General features: G+C 40.2%; 1 protein-coding gene across 7 annotated transcripts in view; it reads right to left on the bottom strand.

Moving 5' to 3' along the window:
• Nucleotides 1-20,472, bottom strand: part of INPP5F (inositol polyphosphate-5-phosphatase F) — an 84,583-nt gene that overhangs the window by 30,153 nt on the left and 33,958 nt on the right. For 2 of the 7 annotated variants that reach the window (XM_045878977.3, XM_045878972.3), the window contains exons 3-8: nt 14,445-14,581; nt 4,902-5,030; nt 4,510-4,677; nt 4,347-4,403; nt 1,260-1,458; nt 531-710 (exon numbers count right to left, since the gene is read on the bottom strand). In XM_045878977.3, coding sequence (XP_045734933.1) covers nt 531-710; nt 1,260-1,458; nt 4,347-4,403; nt 4,510-4,677; nt 4,902-5,030; nt 14,445-14,581 — 870 coding nt within the window. Of the gene's footprint in view, nt 1-530; nt 711-1,259; nt 1,459-1,494; nt 1,777-4,346; nt 4,404-4,509; nt 4,678-4,901; nt 5,031-14,444; nt 14,582-20,472 lie in introns of those variants that run through there. The other 5 variants (XM_064595334.1, XM_045878980.3, XM_054508431.2 and 2 more) reach the window with 5 other exon arrangements.

Here is a 20,472-nt window from a genome sequence, read left to right as displayed (position 1 = left end):
AGAGAAAAATATTCTGTAAACAATTTTTAAAATCAACCTCACTGAGTAATCTGATTAGACTGACATGACTTTGCTATTCCTAGGCTACAGTTAAAATACTAGAAGAAATTAAATCCTCAATATTTAAAACAACAACAAACCTTTCACAGTGAGACATCTGAGTAAAGGCATCTTACCTATTTTTTGTAGATGCCATCTTTAGATATTTCCTACTTTTATTAATATTGACTACATTCACCCTTTTCCAAAAGTAAGCATTTAAGAAAGTATTCTCCAAGGAAACAACGGTTTAAAATCTGTGAAATAAGCTATGTTTTACTCTATTGTTAGGGAGTTTTTTATTGTTAAATAACTTACTTAGATTGTCAACAATCATCATTCCTCTTGCAAATACTCTATCACCACTAAATTTCACCATGGGTTATTGTTTTAAATGAAGTATCTAGCCCAGCAAATCCAAACCTATAAATATTTAAAAAAATATTCTCTCCGAAATCCTCATTTGCAAACCGAGTAACTGACAAGCTTACTTTTGTCCAGCCGGGGTCGTGGATTGTATCGATACCCGACCTGGCTCCAGAAGACAGGCACAGAGCCTCGTGTTTGAATAAATGACAAAGTATGATTATGAACATGAATTAACTGCTCAGTTTCCACATAATTTGCAACATTCCCATTTTTATCCACTCCTCTCCGTTTATAACGCATTCCTAAAAGACAATTAAAACAGAAAACAACAACATTAAAAAAAAATGATTTAGTCTGATCAGATATGCTTCTTAACCAAGCACATCTTTCAGGATAGCTTGAAGGATCTAATGTGCAACTGCCAGGCAGAACAGTAACAAGTTCCCCAAAACTCATAACTATATGCATCATTGTTTTTTAAAAGTTGAAGTGAAGATACTTTCTGTGAACTGAAAGGGAAGGGTGTTCCCAAGGGTGCTAGCACTCAGGAAGGATTTATTACCGTAATACAGGCTGTCAGTGGGAACAATGGTATTTAGAAGCATATCTCAAGTGACTCTCTTTTCTTCTCCATATATATACCTCCTTTTCTTTCTGCTTTTGTTAACTCTCCCCCATTCACCTCCCTCCAGAAATTGGTCCCCAATTACATCACACTATTTAGAGTCACTGAGCACTTTGAAGCCAATTATGTTTCCAAATCCATTATTGTCATTAGCATCTCAACACATCTGCAGCTTTACCATTCTCATCTGAATTTAACTTGCACATGATTTCAGCCCTCTACTCACCTGCTCTGTGCCTACTTCGGCGTGAAATGAGAGCCACTAGAAATCGTGGGTGAATGTCATCTACACATGTGGACTCCTGAGGGGGGGTCTCTGGGCTGCTCTTCTCATCATCAGATGATTCATTATAATTAACCACAAGTTCTTCAATCTGCACAAAACCTTGGATAATGGGGATAATCCAAAAGTCCACGTCTGGTGTCTGAAAACAATATGAGCATCATGTTGTTTCTCTTCTATAGAGCACTGCTGCTTGCTTAAACCCAAACAGAAGCTAGCACGTATTTGTGAGTTTACGAGAAGCAGAAACCTTCTATTTTTTAACCATGTTTCTTGTTTATTGGAGGACAGCAGGAAGGAGGGAGGGAGGAGGACAAAGGGGAGAGCCTTTCCTTTTCTCTATGGTGATCAATTAAAAAAGAGCCGCCTGAGTGGTGCCTGGCTGACTTGGTTGATAGAGCACATGACTCTTGATCTCGGGGTCATGAGTTCAAGGCCCACGTTGGGTGCAGAGATTTCTCTAAAAAAAAAAAAAAAAAAAAAAAAGCTGCCTGAGAGGGCCCACAACATAGACACCACACTGCCTGGGTAACAAATTCAAGCTCCACCACTTACTCACTCAGGTAAATCACTTAACTTCACCATACCTCAACATCCTGCTTTGAGAAATAGGAGAAACTATTACCTTATTAGGCTGTGTGAATGAGTAAAATGTAAAAAGGGTTTGGTTTAGCTCCTCCCTTATCATAAGCATTTTTTTTTTTTTTAAGATTTTATTTATTTGACAGAGAGAGATAGCGAGAGCAGGAACACAAGCAGGGGGAGTGGGATAGGGAGAAGCAGGCTTCCCGCCGAGCAGGGAGCCCGATGTGGGACTCGATCCCGGGACCCCGGGATCATGACCTGAGCCGAAGGCAGACGCTTAACGACTGAGCCATCCAGGCACCCTATCATAAGCATTTAACAAATGTAGCTATTGTGATTATTCCCGTTGGCACAGGAGAAACAGAAACAAAAAAACAACGTATAGGTTGATTTTTTTTAACTCCCCATTGCATCAAGGCTTTAATAAAATACAACCAGGGCGCCTGGGTGGCTCAGTTGGTTAAGCAACTGCCTTCGGCTCAGGTCATGATCCTGGAGTCCTGGGATCGAGTCCGCATCGGGCTCCCTGCTCAGCGGGGAGTCTGCTTCTCCCTCTGACCCTCCCCCCTCTCATGCTCTCTCTATCTCATTCTCTCTCTCAAATAAATAAATAAAATCTTTAAAAAAAAAATACAACCAACTCTGATTACCTTATTATGAGCACAGAAGACTGACTCTATTTTCTAGTTTAGGAAAAAAAAAACTTGCCTTGCCAAGCTAAAATCCACATAGTAAATGAACCAAAACAAAAAAACCCTTTCCATAAGTATCTTATTTTACAAAGTCACCCAACATAATTAGGAGAGTGTTAATTACACTTAGACATGTCCCCTTCTGTGCCTTTTAGGCTAAGAGTACTCCAATTTCCCAGCTGATTGTCTGCAGGAACAGTAAAGGGTAAGAAGTGCTCCAGGCCGTTGTTCTCTCTCTTTCTCTCCCATCTCCACAAGTGTATCCAGCCTTAACCTTGGCATGACCTTCAAACCCACCTCACCATCCAGAGCCACATAAGCCAGGACCTGTCTCATGGTTTTGTTTTGTTTTATGGAGCATGCAGATAGGATCTTAGATCTTAGGAAGGTGGTTAGAATTGAAAATTGTGAAGTGAAGGGTCTATTTGCATTCATTATTCTTACCACCATCCGCATTATTTGTATTTTTGTTCTAGCAATCATGCAAAACCCGTGACAGGAAAAGACAAATGCACACCGCCAAATGCTGCCTCTCCCCCAAGTCATCAGTTTTAATGGTAATTCCAAGTGTCTGACAAAAACTCTGCCAAACATATTAGAACTCAGTATGTCAGCAAAGAGCAAAAATTCCCATTATAGTCACCTTTATTTTTCTCCCCGTCACTGAATTTCAGTGGTCATAGTTTGATCAGCCTCATAAAAAGGCGAGCACATGATAGATATCTAGTGGTAGACAATGCTAAAGTCAAAATCATTTATACTAACGACCGCCAAGGGGGAGAGAGAGAAAGGAGAAAAAAAGGTTTGAGATTTTTGAAAAGTTAATGAAAAGATGTTACCCATTCAGCTATTTGCCCACTTTGTGTCCAAAACTAACTGGCACACAGCAAGCCTTCCATACATATTCGTGGACTGAGTGAATGAACTGTCCTCGGACGGTCGTAACTCTTTGACATACGTGACAGAGTAAAGGAACAACGTAATCATTACACTGGAAGGAACCTCATGCAATAATCTCACCATATTCCCTGTCTTCCCTGGTTCAAGTACTAGAATGTCCTTCGAGATTCCCAGATGAGACAGGAAAGTTAAATGACTGGTATCATTAAAGGAAAATTGGGCTTCAACATTTCGAATGAGTACAAACAAAACCTGTCTTTCATAGGAACTCTATGGACATTAGTTCTGCAGCCTGAAATTACTTCTATCCTATGGGAACCTGCTAAAAAGCTAGGCCTGTGGCTAGGCAGTGGAGTTGTGAATTGCCTTAAATAATGCCTTGGCTTTCCTAACTAAACGATTCCCATTCTAGAGGGGAAAACATTTTAGTGAGATTTTTGAATTAAAAAAACAAAAAACAGGGGCGCCTGGGTGGCTCAGTCGTTAAGCGTCTGCCTTCGGCTCAGGTCATGATCCCAGGGTCCTGGGATCGAGTCCCACATCGGGCTCCCTGCTCAGCGGGAAGCCTGCTTCTCCCTCTCCCGCTCCCCTGCTTGTGTTCCTGCTCTCGCTAACTCTCTGTCAAATAAATAAAATCTTAAAAAAAAAAAAAAAACAACCAAAAAAACCGCTTTTTAAAGTAGGCTGCACACCCAACGTGGGGCTCAAACTCCCAACCCTGAGATCTAGAGTCACATGCTCTACCAACTGAGGCACCCCATTTTAGTGAGATTTTTAATTCGTTTTAATACAATTTTAAAATATTTGCTTAACAACTATAACTCCTGAGGATATTTTAGAAACAATTACTCACACCAATCTCAGTAAGATCTTGTATCATATATTTATTCCAAAAAAATCGGTCATCAACCTGGAAAAGGCAGAGAATGAACAGTTCAGAAACATGTTGTCTGAGTTTTCCTATAGAAGCCAAACGGGTCCATAAATCGTTCTGCTCTGAGCTATGAGAGAAGTACCTTCTGCCAGAGGGGACGGGGGTCCTTCTCCCCAGCGCTTTGCCTCTGCACCGAATTGGTCAGGTCATAGGTCAAACTATAGTAAAAGGACTCTGAGTCCATGAACATCTTCAGCAACTCCTCAAGTAATCTCCTCTCCAACTTCTCCTTTTCTTTACTTTCCTTAACCTATAAGAAATTAATCTACTATTACTGCAGGAATTCAATGTACAGCATCACGTGGATAATACCCAACTTCCTAGAACAGAAGTGAAAATAATCCCAAGGACCACGCACAGATAGTGCTTTCACAGGATGAGCAGTTTGAAAACAAGTTTACTGGGAAGAAAATTACCCTTCAATTTAAAACTAATCCAAGATGAATTCCAAGCACATATCAATTAAACTCTTACTTTCTTTTTATTAGGAGCAGACACATTGGATTTAATATGTGTAAAGGTCTTCAGTAGAAACTTTGAGTCATCGGGAGATGGTACAATCTTCTCTGGCTTGTTAATTCCAAAATGATGCTTCTTACAGAGCTAAATAATTAGGAAGAGAAAGAAAATTCATTGTTACTAATATCGGCTTGTTAGATGTTCAGGTATGCGTGCAGAAGGGGCTGCTACTGTTCATGCACTTTGGTCAAAAGAAAACCTCAAGTCTTATTAGTAAAATGACCAAGGAGACAGCTGATCATAGAAAGCACAGCTATGGTTTCAAGGATTAGAAAGCTACCGCAGAGGATAAGCAAAGAACACAGGACAGGATATCCTTAGGATTTAGGGGCGGGAAACTCAGGTTAGGGTCATAATTACAGTAAGTTCTTATCCAGTACAACTGAAGAATAAAATCTCTGGTTAGGGTTTATTAATGCTCTGAAAATCGGCATCTAACATTAAAAATATTGCAAAATACACATTTGCTATGCTCCAGGGGCATGGTTTTACAGCTATCTGTGCTAAACATTCATTCATGCTAGTTAACTGAGTGTTTTGGTTGTGACGATGTCAAGAGTCTGCTCTACTGGGAATCTTAAAAGCTGGACATTTCAACCACTCTTTCTCCTCCTATCCTCACACACACTAATGGAATCAGCATGAAAACATACTTTGGGACCACAGATTAGTTAAATTTGAAGAAGCAGTAAGTAGAGGCTGCAGGAAATGTGCAGTCCAACTGACAAGGATGAGGAAGAGGATGGGAATGTGTTAAGACCTTGAAGCGCACAGAGGTTCTAAAGGCGGCTACCTGGTTAAAGTCAAGGGTTTTACATATAATTTCATGCGGCTCAACACACAAAGCAAATATTCTGAAAGGTACACAAAGATTCTATTAACCACATCCAGACTAATTCCATTTTTTCAACACACTGGTTGTATAACTACACTAAGTGGTAGACTCTCATTAAGAACAGTTACTAAATGCCTATTATAATTGGTGTCTTACTTACTAAATCATTATTACTAGATGGTAAACAGGATAAAAAATCTTAATGAGAAGAACAACAGCTAGTTCAAACTTTGATTATAAATTGAATAAAAAGGGGAAAGGCATTCCTGTTCTATCAAATTTGGAAGTGGACAATTCTGTCAATTATCCCTCAATAAAGCTGGGGAGAAACTGGAAGTAGAGACTGATAATTAGACTGTATTCAGACAGAATGGAATCTTACAGATCCTACAGCCTTTTCAAAATTATGGCCACCAAAACCTCTATTCACATGGGCTTTGCTACCTGATTACAACTTTATGCCATTCCTGCTCTACCAGTGAACACAAGGGGACTAAAGATGAAGTCACGCACAGTCGTGTTGCCAAAACGGAGCTAACGATTTCCCCAAAAGTAAGCAAAACTAACAACATCTCAAGCTGATAGGGGAGGCGAGAATGAAGCAAACGGACACCGCTCTAGCAGCTCTCTCCTCCCCGCCTTGCACGGGGCACCTCCCATCAGCAGAGAAACACAGTGATGTATCTTCACTTGACGCCTCCTCCTCTGCCAGCTAGTGTCCTATTCCTTCGTACGCCTCACTGCCCCCAACCCCTTACTACTGCTGTCTTCACTGGGACCAATGGCCTCCCCTTTGCTAAGCCCAATGGTGGCCTCTTGGTCCTTTTCTTAACCTCTCAGTAGCATCTGACACAGTTCGTTACTCCCTCATCCTGATACACCGTGCACTTGGCTTTCCCTGGTCTCCCTTATCTCTTTTACTGGTTCCTTTCCAACCATTTGAGTTCTTAATGTCTTGGCCACCATGAGGTTCAGGTCTTGACCCTCTTCTCTAACTACATTCACTCCCTCAGTGACTTCACCCAATCTCATGGATTCAGGTATCTTCTATATGCTAACTTCTCCTTCCCAAATGGATATTTCCAACCCAGCTCTCTCCCAAAATTCTAGATTCACAAATCCCAGCATTTCTATTTGAATTTCCACCAGGCATCTCAAACTCAACACGTCCAAAACCAGATGCTCATCTTCCCTCCACGGCCTTCACCTCCTACCACTTTCCTCCCCTTGCTTACTCCACTGCATCCACACTGGCCTCCTTGCTGCTCCTCAACACATCAACAACGCTTCCACCTCGGGGACTTGGTCCTAGCTGTCCTCTCTGCCCACACACCCTCTCCCCAGAACTCCTACCACAATCTCCACCCTGGGCACTCCCCCCACCACCCTTACTCTGCCCAACTTTTATTTCCCATCACATATATTACTTCCCAACATACTACATAATTATTATGCTGATGTTTATTGTCTGTCCTCCCCCCATTATAATGGAAGCTCTATAAGGGCAGACATGTTTGTTTTGTTGATTCCTGTATCTCTAGTGCCTTAGTAGTACCTGGAATAGGAGGTCTCAAGAAATATTTGTTAAATGAATTAATAATCTCTGATGCTAAAATACAAATGGTAACCTCCATTCATACGCAAGGCATGCATATAAGTAGTCCTGCAAAAAAGTCACTCCCCATCTTCCATGAATATATCTTACACCCCCATCTTCATTGGGGCAGAATCACTGGGGAAGTAGAGAAGCAGTTTTGTTTTTGCTTTTTTTTTTAAGATTTTATTTATTTATTTGAGAGAGAGATAGTGAGAGAGCGCGAGCAGGGGGGAAAGGGAGAAGCAGGCTCCCCACTGAGCAGGGGCTGATGATGAGCTGACCCTGGGATCATGACCTGAATTGAAGGCAGACAGTTAACCAACTGAGCCACCCAGGTACCCCAAGAAGCAGTTTTAAAAAGAGGCTCTCCCACTAGTCCCCTGCCCCTGCTTGCAACACTGAGCAACTGTTGGTTGGCAATTTTTATATAGAATGTTAGTAATTATCTATTCATATTAATAACACTCTTAAAGAAATTGAAAACATGCCCAAACCTAGTTATAGACTGTTGCAATTTTAATTTCTTAAACAGGATATTATGCATTTGTCAGACATAGTTATTCCTTAAGAGTATTCAAGCCAGCAAAATTTCCCCCAGGAATGTTTCAAAGCCGATGCTCAAGACCTAGCTATTCTAAATTAACCTTGTAGCAGCATATCCACATCCTGTCTGCACCCAGGCATTCCTCACTCTCAGAAGGAAGGGAGTCCCTTTTTCTCTGCAAGGCTAGTTTCCTGCTGTGTCCCCTCTAGGACCAGGACCTTCCCTTCATTCATTCCTCTCTCCTCTGTTCCTACCATCTTTTAACACTGTTCGAGTTTACAAGAACGTGTATTTTTTTAATCCATTCCTCAACCCTAGAATCTCCTATGAGTTAGCAGGGTACAAACGGTGTCACAGTCATTTGTGAGAACATGGTCTGGTTGGGGTAGGTCAAAGAGTGAAAGCCCAATGGGACCACTCGGGCAGAGTAAAACAAGGACCTCCTCAACTCCAAAGACGATAAACCTTATCTCTAAGAACAGGACACTAACCAATCACTCCTGTGGTCTCTTCCTCTGGTCCCCACAACTCTGGGCTCTTCCCCCACCTCTGACTGCTCCTTCTCAGTCTTTGTTGGCCTCTCTTTCTGTCTCTAAAAACAGTGGTTTCCCCAATATTCTGCCCTTAGCTCTCTTCCCCTTCTTCATGCAGTCTAGAAAACACTGTCCTCTCTCCTCATTTTAACAACTACCAGTATGTTTTAACTACACATTTTTAATGCCACTCTTTTGCTCTGAGTTCATGATATAAAAATAAAACATCTCCCAGCTACTTACACCCTAGTCCCTCAAATTCAGCTTTCCCAAAACTGATCAACATTTGTTTCCCAAATCTTGTTTTTCCTCTGGTTGCCCAATCTCACTGACGACACTATCTACTGGATCCCTTAAGCAAGAAACCAAGTGTCATTTTCCATTATTCTCCCCTAGTATCTCTCCTATCAACCCCAACTACCTCATGCTGATTGCTGGTGTGTTCATTCATATCCTTATCTTTTGCCCAGATCAGTATTTCTCAAGGCAGGTGCTACTAGCTTAACAGACAGGAGAATTCTTTATGCATGATTATCCCACATAGAGCAGACAACCTAACAAGCTTCCTCTCGTGAGCTGGGGAGTCACACTCCAGCACCAGACTTCCAGCACTGAGCATGGTTCCAGGCCCGCATCTCCCCTGTAGCCCTTTTAAGTTCCCTTTACTGTGCAAGGGCCAAACTTCCTGCTCCCACTCCCTGATTCTAGACCCAGAACCCAGGAAGCCTAGGGTGTCAGTTCAATCTACTGCCCATGTATGGTCCATGAAGATACTACTTATCTCTAGGCCTGGCAATGTTTTTTTCTTTTTTTTCCTTTTTCTTTCTTTAAACAAACAAACAAAACAAACAAACAAAAATTATCCCCCTCCTGGGCTTGGAACACAGCCCAATACCAATATCCCTTAACTTCCTTATCTACAACCCCCCAATTTAAAAATCTCTGAAACCTGCAAGTTCATTTTTTAAGTTTTTTACAAATTCATTTAATGGCCAAATATGCTCCGAACAGATATGAGGCTATTGATAGTCATCCTTTATATCCCTTAGTATGAATAGTCTTATGATTCTTCAGGAAATATTAATGTGTTGTATTATGGGGTAATGCCCAGACTCACTGAGTATATATGGAATACAAGGAATAGCCTTTTGAAAACCCTAAAATCCTGAATTCCAAGATAAATATGGCCTCCAATTTTTCAGATAAGGACTGTGATCTGTATAGCAGAGCCCAAACTCACAGTACCAGCTTAATCTGGAAGTCTATTTCTGTGACTTAAAAGCAGTTTTTCTAAATAGAGATTTAAATTTACTTTAAACAATTCAATAAATATTTTAGAATCTTCCATGTAGCTACCTTTAGAAAAGTATAGACCACTATCATTTTTTAAAGGGTTACATTTTTTTTAAAGCAGGTTACCATTTTTTTTTTAAGTTTTTATTATAATCAACCAGTGTTTGTCACAACAAGTACACTCCTTAATCCTAAAAGGGTTAAATTTAGTCCTACTAAAAAACAAGGATAGAGAAAATAACTTCTTGGGATCACATCCAGTCCAAAGATGCTTTGTTTAGACAGAGCTCTTGGGATTGCAACATACAGCATTGATAGTGGGATCACCTTCCCTTTTCCAGAGGCCCAGCCAGTTCTGTGCAGCATGTGCTTAGGCCCTTATCACAACTTTGATACACACGATCTCAAAAAGAAAACCACCACAAGTACCATGATGCTCCCCTAGTTTTTCTATTACTCTAGCAACTTACGTTTCACAACCAAGATTAAGGGATGTTGCTGTGGCTGTTTAAGGAAAGGGAAATAAATGATTTTACTTTAAAAGTTAGTATCTATGCATCTGGAGCTAAAATTTTATACAGATGTCTAAAGGGAAACCAAATATGGAAAGTGATGCAGTTATCTATTAAGGCAATGAGATATAGCAAATAAAATATGCAGACATGGGACAGAGCCTATAAAACTTTAAAGGATGTTTTCTCAAAAGAAAGAACATCTATGTTCTCATCTCTTTGAACCCCATGGATTCTTCATACCCTTGTATAAATCATTTTTTAAAATGGCACACTGCTTTGAAAAACAGTCTGGCAGTTCCTCAAAAGGTTAAACATAGAGTTACCATACGACCCAGCAATTCCTTTCCTAGGTGGACGCCCTAGAGGGGGATGAAAACAAGTGTTCACCAAAAACTTGTGCACAAATGTTCACGGAATTATTCATCACAGCCAAAAAGTGAAAACAATCAAATATCCATCAACTGATGAATGGATAGATAAAATGCAATGGATCCACACAATGCGATGAAACAGTAAATTAAGTACGCTATATACGAATTAGCCAGCATGCACCTTGAAAACACTGTGCTAAATAAAACAAAGCCAGTCACAAAAGGCCACATATTATAGGATTCCATTTATAAGAAATGTTCAGAAGAGGCAAATTTAGAGAGAAAATAGATCAGAGCTTGCCTAGGACTGAAGGAGCTGGGGTTTGGAGAGAAAGGAGGAGTGACTGCCAATGAGCACAGGGTTTCTTCATGGAGAAACTACGTGCATATGTTCTAAACCAATCGCAGTGAGGGTCACAAAACTGAATATACTGAAAGCCACTGAATTATATGCTGCAAATGGGTGAACTGTATGGTATGTGAATTTTTTTTTTTTTTAATTGGCAAACAAGCCTTATACTTGAGGTAAAAAGGCAACTAAGGCAGAAAACTAGAAAATCTATTAATTCCAGCCTCTGGAATAAGATTGCTTCTGCTCCCAATTACAGAAGACAGACTAGGCCCTAGCAAATCTGAGGACAGTGACCACACTAAAGAGCCCGAGGGCCCTGCTGGGCAAGGGTGAGAACACTGAAAGCGATATACAGAGAGCCAAATTAGAAAGATGTAGAAAGAAATAGAAGACTTGGTTTTGTTTAAAAAAAATCTCTTCATGTGCATAAGATATGTATGTTTATGAAAAAATAACAGGAGCTAAGTAGGAAAAATATGTAAAATGCAAAAAATGAAAACTATTCTGAAAATTTGAAAGTAACATTGTTCCTTCAAAGAGCAAATGTAAATAACCGTTAAAATTCACTAGGATATGGAGAACGATTATTTCTAAGTTGTGGGTTTTTTCCCTTCTCATTTACAATTTACTACACCAAAAAAAAAAAAAGAAATAACAAAAATTATCAAGCTTCTAAAACCTCTTCTTAAATGGATTTATATGGAAATTGAAATAAAGATCCCAAAGATTTAAATTAACATGTCAGAAAATAAGCAAGCAATTCATGATTTCAACATAGATGTTCTTTGCCCTTCCTCCCATTGTTCACTGTTGGAAAGCGCTTCTACATAAAACAGGATTAAAAGAAGGGGAGGGCGCCTGGGTGGCTCAGTTGGTTAAGCGACTGCCTTCGGCTCAGGTCATGATCCTGGAGTCCCGGGATCGGGTCCCGCATCGGGCTCCCTGCTCGGCGGGGAGTCTGCTTCTCCCTCTGACCCTCCTCCCTCTCATGCTCTCTGTCTCTCATTCTCTCTGTCTCAAATAAATAAATAAAAATCTTTAAAAAAAAAAAAAAAAAAAAAAAAAAAAAAAAAAAAAAGAAGGGGAAAAGGCTTAAGTGCAAATTTCTAAAATGATAATCTTTTGAGAGAAAGGTGTGCCAAACTATTCACTAAAATAGCATCTGGAAATATTTTCTCTAGGTCATGTTATTCCCCAATCAACAAGGATCATTACGTATTTTCAACTCTTAACATGAACCACACCCTCAATGCCCCATGATAAGCCCTATAGTTTATACGGTCCAACAGTGCTGTAAAAATACTCAATTATCTCATGTGGGGGGAAATCTCGTTTTCATTTAAAGATAATCTGTTTTACTTGAGAGTATCAAGACAGAAAAATGTTGGGATGCCGGGGTGGTTCAGTTGGTTGAGCATCAGCCTTCAACTCAGGTCCGGATCCCAGGGTCCTGGGATGGAGCCCTGCATCGGGCTCCTTGCTAGGCAAAGGAGCCTGCTTTTCCCTCTGCCTGCCGCTCCCCCTGCTTGTGCTCTCTCGCTCTCTCTGACAAATAAATAAATAAATATATTTTTTTTAAAAATGTGAAAAATGAAAACCTTCAATTTTTTATAATATTCACATTTTTGTGCTTAAACATTCCATGTAAATGTCATTTTCTAACCACTCCCCCACCCCCGCAGCTTTATCCAACAGTCAGCTACTAATCTCAAAAATGTTAGCGATCAGTGGGCAAAAGGGCATCAGAAAACCTCCCTGAAAAATACAACACAGGTCCCAAGCTTCTCTGGACGAGGAGTGACAGACAGTACAGTTCCCCAGGGCTGGGAGTGCGAATGTGCAAACTGATGACTGACAGGTGGATAAAGTGCTAGACAAGCTGGTCGCCTGCTCCAAATCTAACTACCAGGGTCCCCAGGCTTAATGCTCAGACCAGAATGCCAGCCCAAGGGGTGCTCCCCCTCAAGGTAAAGATTGGTGACAGAAAGCCATGCTGATCTTTCAATTTGTCAGCAAAGCCATCCAAAGACACTGATGACAAATTTATTGGCTTAGTAAACTAACAGAATTTTTGCTAGTCTGGCTGCTCTTCCCTACAATAAAATGCAAACAAAAACTACAAAGACCTGCTTTTAATAGGCCCAACTGCTACCTAAGTTATTTGTCCTGGATTAGCAATAATGAATAATGTTCTAGCTCCAATACCAATAAAGGAGAATATGAAGTACTCTAATCTTTTTTTGATTCCTGTAATAAAGAGAGTATCAGGGTCCTCTTAAGTTTGTATTTTTGGGTTTTTTTTTTAAGATTTTATTTATTTAGGGCACCTGGGTGGCTCAGTCGGTTAAGCGTCTGCCTTCGGCTCAGGTCATGATCCCAGGGTCCTGGGATCGAGGCCCACATCGGGCTCCCTGCTCCGCAGGAAGCCTGCTTCTCCCTCTTCCTCTGCCCATTGCTCTGCCTACTTGTGCTCTCTGTCAAATAAATAAAATCTTAAAAAAAAGATTTTATTTGAGAAAGAGCACGTGCGCATGCGTGCACACAAGAGGGTAAGGGGCAGAGGTAGAGGGAGACTGAGCAGGGGTGCTAGATGCCAATACCCGCACCAATAGCAAACATGCTAAAATGCTTTCCTGGGTTACTTCTACCAGGTGGCAGTACAGTGTGGTAAAAAAAATACTAGCCCTTGGAAATCTCATTATTTTAGCCTTAAGCCTCTCTATTGTAGGCTTGGTTCCCTCCTGAAAAAGTAAAAGATTGGGCGCCTGGGTGGCTCAGTTGGTTAAGCGACTGCCTTCGGCTCAGGTCATGATCCTGAAGTCCCTGGATCGAGTCCCGCATCGGGCTCCCTGCTCGGCAGGGAGTCTGCTTCTCCCTCTGACCCTCCCCCCTCTCATGTGCTCTCTCTCATTCTCTGTCTCTCAAATAAATAAATAAAATCTTTTTTAAAAAAAATTAAAAGATTGCACTAGATCGGTGGTTTCTTTAAAACAACAAACAAAAACTTTTAAAAAATTACAAAAGAAATATATGCTTGAAAAGTTTCAAGAAATAGAGATAAAAAAAGGATACAGAGTAAGTTAAATCTCACCTTCTTGACTACCCCTTCTCTCCCCCAAATCAGGAGTTTTCAAATTGCACTATGCAGAGTCCTAGGGCTCCCCGGAAGCAGAAAGTGGCAGTAGAGGCCACGCAGGCAGGGACTCAAGGATCCCCTCCCCTGCATCACCACCTCAACCAAAGCAGCCCTACTTTTATGCATCTGATATACTGGATGTCACAGATTTTGAAACAAAGTTTCCACTCCTACAGTGAAGTTTGAAAACCACAGGATTAAATTACTTTAAAAATATTATCCAGCTCTAAAATTATGATTTTGGCCTATTAGACCAAATCCTCATATTTGTTATTATATTTATACCAAGTTTCCATAAAATTTCCTGAGACTTCCACCTTACCTCTAGCTCAAGATCCTGAGGTTCCATCTCAGAAAGTGATAGCACAGCAATTTTGGTAATTTTACAGACCTCATGGTCTCCTGGAAGTTTGCCCACCAATGCTTTCTGCCGAATTAAAATAAGCCACCATGGAAGATCTGAAAGAGAAAAGTCACACTAATGTCTGGAATCTATAAAGGGCTACTAACCTGGCAAGCTGGAGATGAATAATCTAACAACAAAATATACATTAGATATAACCCTTTAAAGTAAAGCACATGACAAAGATATATAAATGGCCCTCAACATGTGAAAAGATGTTCAATCTCACTTAGAGAGATGTGAATTAAAATGCAGCGATACCATTTTCATCCATCAGATTGGGGAAAATATGGAGGTAGGACAGCACATTCCCTAACAAGGCTGTGGGGACACAGGCAATGTCATACAGTGCTGGTGGGAATAAAAACAGACACAACTTTTCTGGAGGGAAATTTAGTGATACCTAATAATAAAACATATGCACTTACTTTTAACCTACTAATCTCACTCTTGTGCGTTTACCCTGAAGATACACAACCAACCTAAAATATATACACTCAGGTCTATTCATTGCAGCAGTTTGTAACTACAAAATACTGGAAACAACTCGATTGTTCAGACATAGGAGAATGGCTGAATAAACTAGGACACATCCACTCAGTGGAGTACTACGCAGGTACAAAAAAGAATTAGACATGGTCTAGGAACGGACAAGGAATGATTCCTGGATATATTACATGGATAAACTGGATATATTTATAGAACAAGGAGACAATAAAATCATATAAGAATTTATATTATCAAATCAAAGCACAAAAGAATATCTAGAGTGTGCCACCCTTTATGTAAGAAAGAAGATCTGAGGGGTGCCTAGGTGGTTTAGTCATTTAAGCGCTGTACTCTTGGTTTCGGCTCAGGTCATGATCTCAGGGTTGTGAGACTGATCCTGGGGTAGGGGTGGGGGTGGGGGTTCTGTGCTCAGCGGGGAGTCTGCTTGGGATTCTCTCTCCCTCTGCCTCTGCCCCTACCCCCACACATGGACTCATTCTCTCTCTAAAATAAATAAATCTTAAAAAAAAAAAAAAAGACATGAGAAAATATGCATACATCTGCAGATTCACACAAAAAGTAAGAGCAATAAATTAGAAATTAATGAGACTGGTTACCTACAGAGGGTGGGCAGAAACAGGATAGAAGAAGGGAGATCTGGGGAAATGACAGTTCTCTGAGTATGTCCTTTTGTATAGTTCTGACTCAGAACCATGGGGATGTTTCACATCTCCTCAAAAATAAATAGTTCCTTTCGACCAGAATGCGTTTGTCGGGGTGGGGAGGTGTTTTGATGACTCAAAACAAAATGCAAATAGCAACTCAACTCTGCTTCAAACGGACAATGTAACCACACTGTTAGAAAAAACTCACCTAAATAACTCTGGAAAACACTTTTTAAGGATAAAGACAAAGAGAACTCTATATAATATTGTACTCTGGTTAGTGATTTTGTTGGAAGGAGTTAGCAATTCCAAAACCACTTTTATGTGTATATACTAGCACTGAGCAAATAATATACGGAGGACAATGGGGGGGGGGCAAAGAAATCTTTAATAAATACAAGAAAGAAGGAAAGAAAACACCCAGAGGCCCAACAATTATCTTTCCAATCCACATTTTTACTTTTCACAAAAGATTTTTAATTAAATGAGAAATGGTCTATGAAAGACAGCGTGCAAATGCAATTTTTCAGTTTATGAAGTTACACCCTTAAGAAATACTACCTAATTAGTACCAAAAATAAAAATAATTGAAAGAGTGTTTCAGTAATTTCTTGTGGAAAACCAACATGATAGATACATAGTCACCATGTAAAAAACATTCTTAAAAGAGATATATAGTATTTCAATTTCCCCCAAATATCAATCAACTCTCATTTTAGGGATTGTGCTTTGAAGATGTGCTTTAGGCATTTCATAAATGCAAGAGTTTGGAAGAGTTTCATAATTCTTTATAAAGTAGGGTGGAAATTTACTCCAAAGCTTCAAGGTTTTTACAGGCCATTTCATTGTTCATTATCATTAAACATTAACCAAGGACCTACCATGGGCTAGGGAGTATTTCAGGCACTGGATCAAGATCAGTTATCAAGCACCTATCATATAATAAATCGAACACATAATAAAGCACGTAACATGATACTTGTTCTTCAGAAGGGTAGGAGCTAGCAACAAACAATATACTGTTAAATGTCAATATTTTTTTAAAAGGTTTTTATTTATTTTTTGACAGAGAGAGAGAGAGAGACACAGCGAGAGAGGGAACACCAGCAGGGGGAGTGGGAGAGGGAGAAGCAGGCTTCCCGCTGAACAGGGAGCCCAATGTGGGGCTCAATCCCAAGACCCTGGGATCATGACCTGAGCTGAAGGCAGACGCTTAATGACTGAGTCACCCAGGCGCCCCAAATGTCAATACATTTTGTTGAATGAAACAAAACCCTTACCATAGGTTTCCTAACCTCACAGTAATAATTTCTATTTTACACTGAACAAGTTAGAGTGTTGGCAGCTAACCAGACAAGCCACCACAATGAAGACCTTTTCTTACTTTATGCCTTCTTGCTGGAGTTGACTTTGGATACATTTCATATTAACATTGCAAATTATGGTTTTAATAAATCACAACAATGAAAAACACAATGCATAATCAAATGCAATAAATAGCTTTCCAATAAACCATCTAATGGCACAGTGCCAAAATATAAAAATATTAACCTTCGAACAGAGGTTAATACATACATAAACTCACTTGGGAAACCAAAAGGCATCATTTTTTTTTCACAAAACCACTGATACTGCCAATACTGAAATACAACTTACAAATTCAAATGCACTTTAAAATGAAATATGCATATTTTTGGAGTTTAGTTAAGCTACTTCAACAGAAAAAAACGTGAAAAATTGAGATGCTTTTTAAAAATATATATATTATAGACTGAAGTTCAATAGATCTGGGAAGTTAGGATGAAGTTAAATCTGAGAAAATATAATGGACATGATCAAACAACAGAAAAAGAATCTGTAAATAGCAGTGTTCCCTTTTCAAGGAGGCTTTAATGTTCTGGACTTTGAGGTCAGAATTCAGACTTGAATTTTAGCTCACCACTTATTTATTTTTTTAAAGATCTTATTTATTTGACAGAGAGAGAGAGGGAGTACATGAGTAAGCACGGGGGATGGGGGGGGGGTAGAAGCAGAAGGAGAAGGAGAAGAGAATCCCAAGCAGACTCCACACTGAATGCAGACCCGACATGGGGCTCCATCCCAGAATCCTGAGATCATGACCTGAGCTGAAACCAAGAGTCGGACCCTCAACCGACTGAGCCACCCAGGCACCCCTAACTCACCACTTTTTCACCCTGTACTTGGCAGCACAATACTTGGCTGACTTCTTGGTTTTCTCATCTGTGGAATGGGATAAAACTGCCTGCTGCAGAGAATAGCTATGAGGATTAAATAATTTTTATAATTCATGTGATTGTTACTAAGAGCGAATGTTTACCGGGTAGCAAAACATTCTATAAAGCTATGGTAAATAAAACAATGGGGTACTGGTACAGGAACGGTCAAATGAATACCAGAGTAGAACAGAGCAGACAGAAACAGACCCATATAATATGGACACCTAGTACATGATGATAAAGAGTGTATGTCATGAAAGTGTTGGAATACATACTGAAGCATTTGTGGATAAACAGGTTATCTGGAGTCCGCTTTGAAATAATTTAGCAGCTGAGATTGTGGGGACCACAGATTAAAAAAAAATGTCTTTTTTTTTTATAGTTGACTTCCAACCAGATCTATGAACTGCATTGGTTCTCTTAAGTCTTTTAATTGCTCTCTTAAGTCTTTTAATCTCCTGTCTGTTCTCAGTCTCACATATTGATCAAAAAGAAAACATGAAAAGTAAAGTAAGGGAATAGATATCAACTAGTTATAACCAAAGTAAGTTGGGATGATGAAAATGTTTTGAAATTAGTGCTGATGGTTGTACAACCTTGAGAATATATTGTACATTTTTTTTTAAAAAGATTTTATTTATTTATTTGACATATAGAGACATAGCTAGAGAGGGAACACAAGCAGGGGGAGTGGGAGAGGGAGAAGCAGGCTTCCCGCAGAGCAGGGAGCCCGATGTGGGACTCGATCCCAGGACCCTGGGATCATGACCTGAGCCGAAGGCAGACGCTTAACCATCTGAGCCACCCAGGTGCCTTAATAGTCACCCTTTTTTTTTTTTTTAAGATTTTATTTATTTATTTGAGAGAGAGAGAATGAGAGACAGAGAGCATGAGAGGGAGGAGGGTCAGAGGGAGAAGCAGACTCCCCGCCGAGCAGGGAGCCCGATGCGGGACTCGATCCCGGGACTCCAGGATCATGACCTGAGCCGAAGGCAGTCGCTTAACCAACTGAGCCACCCAGGTGCCCCAAAAGTCACCCTTTTAAAAGTGTACAATATAGGGCGCCTGGGTGGCTCAGTTGGTTAAGCGACTGCCTTCGGCTCAGGTCATGATCCTGGAGTCCCGGGATCGAGTCCCGCATCAGGCTCCCTGCTCGGCAGGGAGTCTGCTTCTCCCTCTGACCCTCCCCCCTCTCATGCTCTCTCTATCTCATTCTCTCTCTCAAATAAATATCTTAAAAAAAAAAAAAAAAAAAGTGTACAATATAGGGGCACCTGGGTGGCTCAGTCATTAAGCGTCTGCCTTTGGCTCAGGTCATGATCTCAGGGTCCTGGGATTGAGCCCCGCATCGGGCTCCCTGCTCTGCGGGAAGCCTGCTTCTCCCTCTCCCACTCCCCCTGCTTGTGTTCCCTCTCTAGCTATGTCTCTATATGTCAAATAAATAAATAAAATCTTTTTTTAAAAAAATGTACAATATATTCTCAAGGTTGTACAACCATCAGCACTAATTCCAAAACATTTTCATCATCCCAACTTACTTTGGTTATAACTAGTTAACCATCTGAGCCACCCAGGCGTCCCCTAAAAGGGTGACTTTATTATGGCATGTGGATTACATATAAAGCTCCTTCTTAAAAAAAAAAAAAAAAAAAAAAGCAAAAGAACTTGTTAGGAGTTTTAACCTAGTGAAGCAGAGAATAAGAACTAAAAAATGTATTTTCCGCCAAAGACAAAGGTAAAGCTAGGACAGCCTACTAATTCTTGAAATACATCAACACTACTCCAAACAGCTACCTCTTTTCACTAGTTTTCAAGAAACTAATGAAATTATCACAATGGAGGGGCACCTGGGTGGCTCAGTTGGTTGAGCATCTGCCTTCAGCTCAGTTTGTGATCCAGGGGTCCTGAGATCAGCCCCGCATAGGGCTCACTGCTGAGCAGGGAGCCTGCTTCTCCCTCTGCCACTCCCCCTGCTTGTGCTCTGTCTCTCTGTGTCAAATAAAAAAAAAAAAATCTTAAAAAAAATTATCATAATGGAAAGAAAATGAAGATTTTGAATTGGACACAGAGCTATCTCCAGGCAAAATCACTGACTCTAGAAAACAAAGCAAAACAAATAAAAAAACCTCATGGAAAACAATAGCAATGTCTAGTCTGTAATTATTTTGCTTTAGGTGAAACAGCACATAACAACCCTAGAAGCCTGGAAAGTCTGGCGAGAATGAGCATGTTAGTAACAGGGTTAAATGACCCAAATGTATGTTTTATAATTTGAGTGTTAAGACAAGAAAAATGCAGAATTATCCGGGCACTAGTGTTTGGCAGTCCCAGGATACATCAGGCATAATTCTGTAATTAAATTTTTAAAAGCACCAAGGCAGGCTATTGTATTAATTTATATCACCCACCAGGGGAAAAAAAACCAAAAGACAAAAAACTTGGCTCAATTAAAGCTGCCACACTTGAGATGCGGATGTGTGGTGGAACCAAGAGCCAAAGGTAACTTAGGCTAGCAAGGTCCTTTGGCATAAAGATATTCTTTCACCCTGTTAAACA

This window comes from Mirounga angustirostris, unplaced genomic scaffold, assembly GCF_029215605.1.
Source record: "Mirounga angustirostris isolate CCGP_5_RB_7025 unplaced genomic scaffold, mMirAng1.0.hap1 SCAF_6, whole genome shotgun sequence".
In the NCBI taxonomy this organism is placed as follows: domain Eukaryota; kingdom Metazoa; phylum Chordata; class Mammalia; order Carnivora; family Phocidae; genus Mirounga; species Mirounga angustirostris.
This window is presented reverse-complemented; position numbering and strand designations above follow the sequence as displayed.